The sequence below is a fragment of the Volvox carteri genome (genome assembly GCF_000143455.1).
Source record: "Volvox carteri f. nagariensis unplaced genomic scaffold VOLCAscaffold_93, whole genome shotgun sequence".
NCBI lineage: Eukaryota > Viridiplantae > Chlorophyta > Chlorophyceae > Chlamydomonadales > Volvocaceae > Volvox > Volvox carteri.
This window is the reverse complement of record NW_003307636.1, coordinates 365,644-375,384: the sequence shown is the minus strand read 5'-3', so window position 1 is coordinate 375,384 and position 9,741 is coordinate 365,644. Positions and strand designations below refer to the sequence as shown.

Below are 9,741 nucleotides of genomic sequence, written 5' to 3'. Positions count from 1 at the left end.
TGTATGTATTTATGCATGCCTAACACACATACATACAATACACATACACACACCTCCCTCACCCCTCCAGTTGTTTTCGTTGCCTTGGCGTATGAAATAATTCCCCCGTCACCCCCCTCTCCCCCTCCCACCTGCAGCAGCACCCCCAGCGCCAGCCAACTGGCCGCCCTGTCCAGCACGTTCATCTGTTCGGCCTCACGCCCCCCCTGGAGCCCCCTGAGCTCCGCCAAGGTACGGGCCACCTCCGCCCCGCTGGTGGTGTGCTGGGCGATAACCCACCACAGGGCGGCACCGCGGGCCACTGGGGGTTTGTTAGTTAGTTGGTTGATTTGTTAGTTGGTTGGTTAGTTGGTTAGTTGGGTGGAAAAGGAGCAGATTGGCAAACATAATTGATGGAACATGTGCGATGATTTAAAGTTCAAACCCCTCCCCTCCATAACCTCCACACCATCCAAAATCTAGAGCCACACACGCACACATACACACACAATAATCCCCAACCCCCCCAGGAAGAGGGGAAAGGGGGAAAGGGGGTGGAGCGGGGTTTCGCTCACTTGACAGCGCCAGACACGACCAGGAGGCCCACCCCACTATGGGCGGGTACTCCGCGGCCGCCGTGAGCAGCAGCACCACCGCCACACTGCCGCTGGTCCAGGCTAGCTGTTGGAGCGTGACGCTCAGGCGACCCACTCCCTGTGCGTGTGTGGCGGTGCTTGGGGGGAGGGGGGGGGCGCCGGAGATAAGTACGGGGGGTTGCTGCTGCTGCGGGTGGGTAATGGTGGTGGCGGCGGTGGTGGTGGCGGGACGAGGAAAGGAGTGGCAGATGTACAGATACACAGGGGACATACATACATACATACATACATACATACATACATACATGCGAGCTGACCAGGAACTAAGTTGAGGCGCCGTTGAACCGCTAGATTTGGTTGGATTCTGGTGGTGAGTTGCTGAACCCAACGAATACATTCTGAAGTCGGATGGGGTGAATGGATTAGGGTGCCCCTCTAGCAGGGAAGAGCAGGGAACTGCCTCGGGAAAGGGGGCCGCTGGTGAAGCTGAACCACCCTGTAACGACACACATACATACATACATGCCGCACCCACCTTGAGCGCCAGGGCCATGTGGGGCTCATCCGGGTTCTGTGACAGCTGCTGAAAGGGAACTGAGGGGGGGAGGAGGGGGAGGAGGGGGAGGAGGGAGGGGGAACAGCACCACCACCACCACCACCAGCACCACCACCAGCACCACCACCAGCAGCAGCAGCAAGAGGAGGAGGAGCAGCAACAAGGATTAGAGTTCGCTTACTGTTCTTGTAGCTGCTTACTAAAGACTCCAAATTCACAGCGATGCACCGAGAGACGATGATACACATCACTACACTTCACTACAACAACAGCAACAACACAACGCCGTGAGGGGGTGTCCTTGCATCCTGAAGCAGCTTTAAAAAACCCATTTGACATTTGTTTCCGTAGGGAACCCCTTCTTCCCCTAAAGGGGACTCCGTCCCCTTTATTTCCTAAATTCCTTTAGTTCCTAAGTTCCCCCAAAGGGGATGAACTAAAGTTCCCCTTTAGGGGAAGAACCCCATGTCACAGGATGCAGAAACAAGGCGGTGCTGCATCTGACACCTGCCTGGCCACACAACGCCACCTCTCCCCCACTCTCCTCCATTTCCATCTTCTCCCCCCCACCACACACACCCGAACTCCCCCCCGAAACCCACCTGCTGCATACGCAATGAGTAACGCCGGAATAATTTCATTGACACAGAAAGCCACGTCTGTTAGTGACACGGAATGTACGACCTCCTGCAGGGGGAGGGGGGGGGAGTTGGCAACCCGGAGGGGGCGAGGGGTTTCATATTCACATGCTGGAAGCGAAACCCCATGCCGTGCGAGCGGGTAGGAGGGAAGGAGGAAAGGAGTGGCAAGAAGAGAGGGGGGGGGAAAAACACACGGAAGCGCGTGCGTGCGTGTGTATGAAGTTCGTGCGTGTATATGCGGGGTGCCGTACACAAGCGTTTTACATCCAACCAAAAACTTTAACTCATTAAGAGCCGAAATAAAAACCGTAAACGCAACAACAGCCTTCCCGTATATACACAGACAACTATTCTGCGGTGCAGATGGGTACGGCGGATGTACGACACGACATGACGTACACATCGACACGGACCTGGAGAAGTCCGAGTCCGCCTGCCAGGGGCTGGCTACCGTGCGCGGTCGCAACAGACGCCCCGGTTTCCACCGCCGCCTGTACGGCATGCTGTACGGCATGCTCTACGTGTTGATGTGCATGCTCGACGACCTGGGCACGGGGTTATAGGGCCCCGCCGAAGTCGGGGGACGGAGGGGCGGGAGTGGCGGGAAAAAGCGGGTTCGGCAGGAAGCGACCAAGGTACCCGGGTACGCGGTAGGAATGGCGTGTCTGATAGGCTGGGTGGAGGATACCGGCGGGGGTAATGCCTGTGTGTTTATATGTATGCATGTATGTATGTGTGTATGTATGTACGTGTGTACGTATGTGTGTTTCGGACACGGAGGTGTATGTGAACCCAACGCAATAGCAGCGGTGCTATAATCGATTTCAGCTGCAAGGGCGAAAACAAGGTCAACGTGTTACATGAAAGATTATGAGTGGGAGAGTTGGCTGAAAGACTGGAAGCTTTAGCATCATTGACTCGCGTTTCTGTTGCCTCGGCCGATGGCAGCAACGCTGTGTGGTGTTCAGGACGGAGACGCAGCCATGGAGTTATGCGCGGCCCCGCATTGTGCGGCCCCACTGCCCTTCATGTCCTAGGAGAGGAACGTGTGTGAGTGGGTGGCAGAAGGGAAGTTTGCAGTTTGGCTGTTGCGAAAGGGAAGGGCAGCTATTTGTTGAGATGTGAGCGGGGTGTGCACATGGAGCCCACCTCGAAGGCGTCCATGACAACGCTCCCGAACGCCAGGGCTGCAAGGCCGCGGCTGCAGTTCTGCATGCTAATCGCCAAGCCGTTGAAGACTTCAAGCTGAGAAGGCAGGAAACGGAAGCTGGCAGTCTCATCCTGGTAGTCATCGAGCGAAGACAAGGACGCTACTGAAGATAGCGAGGCAATTGACCGGTATGCTATTGGCGCTTGAGGAAGTGTTGTTGGTGCTTCCTGGGGGATTGCTGGAGAAGCTGCCGGTGGCTGCACGCTGGTAGAGATTTGCCTGCAGCAAGCAAGGTTTAAATTTTGGATGTCGTTAGGACACACAGACGAATCTATCTGTTCAATTCCCGCCTTCCTCTTTCATATGACAGCGGCAAGAAGAAGACCACCATGCGCAAACAAAAAAGGAAAGGAACACACAGGAATATACTTGCTGAACTGGTGTTTCACGGTAAATCCTAGCAATGACCTACGTATCGCTTTTGTTGGCCTTAACGGACCCAAGCCTGCTCCACCGGCTGTGGGACCCGAGCGGCCAACCTCCATAAACCACCCGACGTTGGCGATGAGCGATGCTTAGTCCGCTGGTTTTGTGCATCAGCATATCGAGTATGTTACAACACAAAACCAAGTTCTTACGAAACCTCCGGTGGCCCTTTTCCAAACCTACTTGCGCCGGGTTTGTAATAGCCGAGCAGTTTGCTGCGCTGCAGATAGCAATTGTAACAGTGTACAATATAAAAAAGAGCAAAAAGTATACAGATATACAGGGTCCCATCTGGAAACATCGATATGTTTAAAAAGGGCCATATATCCTTCATATGTACGGACGCCATTTCGAGAGCAACCGTCGGCGGGTCTAAGGGCTTTCCCTAATCAAAGTATCCCATCGCTTGAACTGGCCTCGCACATATTCATAATTCCTTCAACCAGTTAACCCAGAAGCCTACAACGTATGTACACAGCTTTGCCTACAGCTTAACCAACACCCACACGTCAGTCAAATCATAGCCTCCTCTTTCTTATGTTTGCAAACAGCTACAGTTCGTCGAAGACATATACATGTCCGCACTCACGACGTCCTCCATGCATATTGCAAAAATAAGCCGACGCACAATAAGCACCAGCCAAGTTACCGGTAAACCACTTGCGCTGTACCAAGCACTTGGGCGGCTTTTTGCGGCATTGCAGCGCCGGAATCCGCAAAAGAAAAAATGATCAGAGACAGGAACTGGATATAAACACAAAAGCAACACACAGGCAAAACAAACGCCTCGGAAATCCATCAAAATAGAATTTCGCCGTGAATAAACACCTCTCGCAGCATCATCCTTGTCGCGACGCCGCCCATCCGAAAACCTCCACGTCATTCCCCTCCTCCTCCACACAATCCCAACAGCTGCCACCCGCCGCCGCCTCCCCGCAACGCGCCACGTCATCTGCCCGCCGCCACTCCGCCTTGGGCCTGCCGTACAGCTCGTCCATTGTATTCATCGCGACGCCCCAACAGCCATTGAGCTCAAAATGCTGCAGACGTGGCAACTTCGCCGCCAGCTGCCGTACGGCGACGTCGCTGACGTTACGGCAATTCCTCAAGTGAAGTCGGCGCAGGCAGGAAAGGCGGGTCAGGTGCTGAAGGGCCTTATCATCCACACCTACATACAAGTCCAGGATTGGTCATCCCGGGGGGGTTAGGTGGGAAAAGATGCACCAGGGGCGAGTGGTGCGAGCGGTGGTGCAAGGGGGAAAGGGGGGCTGGGAATTTCCCCGATCTGGAGGCGATTTTATTTCAGAGACCTTATTCCAGGATCAGGGCGGGCAGCTTGCAGTACCATATCCTTCCTAAAGCCCTCCAAATCACTCATCCGAAGCTTCCTGGGGCCGCGGGCCCCCCTCTACCCCCTCAACCCCCTCAACCTTGATGTGTTTTTCTGATACACCCCCTCAACCTTGATGTGTTTTTCTGATACACACACACACACACCCTACTACCCGACCCTACTACCCGACCCTACTACCTCACCTCACCTCACCTCACCTCACCTCACCTCACCTCACCTCACCTCACCTCACCTCACCTCACCTCACCTCACCTCACCTCACCTCACCTCACCTCACCTCACCTCACCTCACCTCACCTCACCTCACCTCACCTCACCTCACCCCACCCCACCCCGCCCCGCCCCGCCCCACCCCGCCCCGCCCCCCGCCCCACCCCACCCCACCTACCCAATCCGCCCCCCGGGCTGCACTTGCTCAAGTTGAGGCGGCGAAGTCGAGGGAGCGCCTCTGCCAGCGCCGCCACTCCCACGTGGCTGATGAGGGAGGAGGCCAAATTGAGATCAGTGAGACTCGAACCCAGGCCTCGAACCATCTGAACAGCGCACAGAAGAAGGAAACGAAAAATCAGGATGAAACATCGGGAGGGGGGCAACCAAAAACTTAAAAGAAGGAGGGCAGGCATTTATATCCACCACGCCAACGGCCAAGCTCAACGATTATACACTAATTCTTACATATATACAGAATACAAATACATATATATGTATGATGTGTGAACAGGGGGGTGTATCTTCGCCCGTGGCAGCTACCTTGCGAAACCCTGCCTTCTCCGGTATTTCGGGGCACCCTCATCCACCCCCCCTAGTCAACTTCTCAGTGGATCGCTCAGGTTCCGCACCCACCACCGGCAACCAACGGAATCTGCCGGGTCGACAGCGGCCCAACTCCGTTCCTGGTCGGCTCGCAGGTTAACTTTATCCCAGGTCACCACCGTCCATCAACTAGGGGCACAATGCCTTCCACCATCGGAAGGACTTTGACCCTAATGGGTATCGATCCCGGGATCTCCCGGGGGCAATGATGTATATATATGTATATATGTATATATGTATATATGTATATATGTATATATGTATATATGTATATATGTATATATGTATATATGTATAATATACATGGCTCCCGACCCCAAGGTATTCCGTCCCAACACATGCCCACACTGGGGCGGTGTGTGTGTGTGTGTGTGTGTGTGTGTGTGTCACTGCCTTCGCAGGACTCCCCCATCCCCAATTCCCTCCGCAACCCACCCGCTACCAACCAGCCGCAACCCCCCCCACACCCACGCCCCGGTACCTGCACCACGCCGGCATCGTCCGTGTTGGTGGAGGCCAAGTCAAGGGTCGCCAGCCGCGTGAGACGGGAGAGGGCGGACAGACCCGGGGCTCGAACCCCCCAGCACCGCACCAGCTGCAGCTCCGTGAGACACGTCAGACGGGCGACCTGCGCTTGGCTCACGTCCGGTGTTTAGTTTGACTGATGGACGCTTTCCAGCCAAGTCGGAGCAATGCGCAGTACAGTACAGTACAGTACAGTACAGGTAAGGCATGAGAGGCCCGAATCCGTGAATTGATAAGTTGATATGGTTGCATGTGCACATTGTCAATATTCGTTAGTAGCGTGTTTGAATATTATTGTGCTCAATACACATACATACATACATACATACATACATACATACATACATACATACATACATACATACATACATACATACATACATACATACATACATACATACATACATACATACATACATACATACATACATACATACATACATACATACATACATACATACGTACATAAATACACACTCTCACCGCTCTTAACTGCACTCCCCTTTCCCGCACGTGACCCTCGAGGGGATATAAAACATTAACGCGCGCGTGCGACGCCTCTCCCACCCCCACCCCCCCGGGGGGAAGGAGAGCGGAGTTAGCGGACCTGCGGCTCTCCATACTGCTTAGCAGGGGACAGAGGCCCCTCGCGCACATCCGTCCGCGGAGAGAGCTTAGGTGGTTTTTCCGTTGGGGCAGCAGGCAGCAGCCCCTCTGTGGCCAGTGTCGTCAGGCCCGGTCAGATACTTGCAACCTTCACCTTCATACACACACATACATACACACCTTTCATGTGTACGTCTGTTTGTATGTATGTTTGTGTGATGTGATGTGATGTGATGTGATGTGCCGTGACAACAGAAACACACACACCTGGTGTAGCCCTTCGTCAGTTGTACGGCAGTCCGAGAGGTCCAACCGCTGGAGACGGAGGAGGGGCGGTTGGAGCACACCCAAACCCGTACCACTGATCTGTGGTCGAATATCGATTATCGATCGATCGATCAAATCAATCGTACATTCAGTCCATCATGCGACGTCGTGACGAGTTTAGCATAGGAAGGGGATTCGGGGTTAGGAAGGCCCGAGTGATTGTACGGAATGATTGTAGGCCGGATTGTTTAGCCAGCTGAGTACATAACGACATGCATACATACACACATGCATTTACACACTCTTCTTTCCTTACAGTAGATGCTCGTTCAGGATTCCCTACGGTGGGCATCTACAGACAAACAGACTCACAAACCCTAAGGGGAAAGCTCCACAGCAAGTGCACACAGCGTCCGGAACTGACCCACCCCCACCCGCACAGTTGCCCACCCCCACCACACACTACCCCACCCCCACCACACACACCTTCCAGCAGCCCCGCAACCGCAAGTTCGTCAGGTTGGAGAGCGAGGTCAAGTACGACAACGTAGAGTCCTGCAAAGCAAACGGTGCCGTACATTTTTACGTCATTTCCCCCAATCCAACCCAAAACTGACTGTGCCCCGTACACCGTACTCTGTACGGCAGTGCTCAAAAGAATGTTTGTACATGTTATACACTGTTTCCTACATCTGGTCTCAAACTGACACATTCGCTGCTTTCATCTTTGTTCAGCTCCCGCCTGACGCGGTTCAAATGAATAAGTTCGTTGGAACTAACTGATTTCCAACGAACTATCTTCCCGCCGTTTTGTCAGCAGGTCTAGGTACATGGCTCCGACGGCGACGGCGAGACCCCGTCACGGACGCCCGCCAGCGTCCTCCAATTGCCAATCCCGTCAATCCTGCCACCCCCAGTAGTATGAAGTCCATACTTGCAAAAGCATAATGGTATTGCCGTGTGTGTGTGTGTGTGTGTGTGTGTGTGTCGTCGCACTGCCCCGGGCTACGACTGGACCGCCGGTCTCTCTGGCCCTTGGCGCCCCCTCCGCCCCGTCATCGATTGGAAGCGTGTGCGTACTCGTGTGCGTCAACGTTGCACCATTCCGGAACTGGCTGCATGACTCTCAGCTTTGTGTGAGAGGGCTGCATCCCCGTTAGTTAAGGTTTACACGGAAAGAGAGACAGGAGAGAGGCGTTCTTCCTTGGCGATGTTCTTCCAATTCCGTTGTCTTCCGACACCACCATCCGGTTGTGTTGTGTTGTGTTGTGTTCTGTTGTGTTCTGTTGTGTTCTGGTAGGAATACAACCGACCGAGAGATGATAAAAACCTATCATCCGTCAATTTGGCTCCACGCCGTGTTTTAACGTGGAGTGCACTTACGATCGTTTTCAATGACCAGCTGTATATAATATAATATTGTACACTGGTTATCCCTTATCATTCCAACTGTTCTAACTGCTAACCGCTAACCGCCAACAACCCGTTGTCGTCTTCCTCACCATCAGGTTTAGGCAGTTGGACAGGTCCAGGCAGCGCAGGGCGACCATAAGGCCCAACACAGGACCCAGTCGCTCGTTTCGGAGCCGGCTGCAGCCCTGTACGAGGTCGTACAGGGTTAGGGGTTAGGTTGATACGGGTTTTTTAAGGGTTATCCATCTTTTTAAGGGGTTTACTTGGGATCACAGGTAGGGCAGAATTCAGCAGTGCGAAGAAAAGTGCGAAGAAATCAAACCCAAATACAGATAAAGAATTTTACTATACTCCGGTTTCGGAGCTAAACATTATTTACAGCAGGTTTACGGTCATGCGGGACGTCATTTGTGCACGTTTATCAAAGTTGGCACTGGCAAGAACTGAACCAATTTTTAAATTAAATTTGAATTTGAATTTCGAATTTGTTCTTTGCACTTCACACACGATACATACAGAGCACAATCCAACACATCGATTGCAAGTAACACAAAAAAATTAATCATTGGGTTTGCTGATGGAAGTAGTCCGGGAGTTTTGATTCATCGCCGCAGCAATGCGACCCCCAGCCGTACATCGACCCATTGAAAGGGGAGATATTGGTGATAATAATGATGACGACAAGGATTCAAAAGTAGATAGCCGACAACATCCAACCGATCAGGCGAACAGTTACCCGTTCCGGCAGTACGGAACGCGGGGACAGGAGCCTTCCGGGGGGGCCCCAACTGCCGCTCAGATTGCCGCCCAGCACACTCCCACAACACACAACCCTAAAACCCTGCAGCTACCTGCAGCTCCAGCCTTGTCAGTGTCGTCAAGTTGTCCGCCAATGCAGCCACCCCCTCCTCCGTCACAGCATCGCTGCCGGCGGGCCCCAGGGAGAACGCCCGCAGGCGGGGGAATAGCGACGCGAGCGCCTGCATGCCTGCGGTGTAAGAAAGAGGTTCGGGGAAAGGTGCTGCGTGTATGTATGTATGTGTGTTACAAGTTACAAGTTCCGCACACAAGTGCGGGTGTGTCCGTAAAAGCCGGGGAGGGGGCCATGGACGTTGTATTGGTATTGATGCGGGTACGCGGGAGGTCATCTTCATTCTCCCTGTGTGTGTGTGTGGGGAGCTGGGGTCGATGTGCGTGTGTGTGTGTGTGGGGTTGTAAAACATGATTACGACGGAAGGGGGATAACCCGGGTGATACACACATGACGGGGGGAGGCACGGTACACGGCGTATAGAGGCAGGGGAGGGAGGGAGGCGGGGGGGGGGGGGGAAGGAAGGAAGGAAAGAAAGAACTCT

The 9,741-nt window shown here is 53.7% G+C and overlaps 1 protein-coding gene across 1 annotated transcript in view; it reads right to left on the bottom strand.

The window, feature by feature from the left end:
* Positions 1-3,525, bottom strand: part of VOLCADRAFT_99708 (uncharacterized protein) — a gene marked incomplete at both ends in the record, with an annotated part of 7,543 nt that extends 4,018 nt beyond the window's left edge. The window contains 7 exons of the mRNA XM_002958379.1: positions 132-301; positions 555-693; positions 1,111-1,169; positions 1,734-1,818; positions 2,186-2,317; positions 2,922-3,201; positions 3,395-3,525. Coding sequence (XP_002958425.1) covers positions 132-301; positions 555-693; positions 1,111-1,169; positions 1,734-1,818; positions 2,186-2,317; positions 2,922-3,201; positions 3,395-3,525 — 996 coding nt within the window. The remainder of the gene's footprint in view (positions 1-131; positions 302-554; positions 694-1,110; positions 1,170-1,733; positions 1,819-2,185; positions 2,318-2,921; positions 3,202-3,394) is intronic.
* Between the last annotated feature and the right edge of the window lie 6,216 nt (positions 3,526-9,741).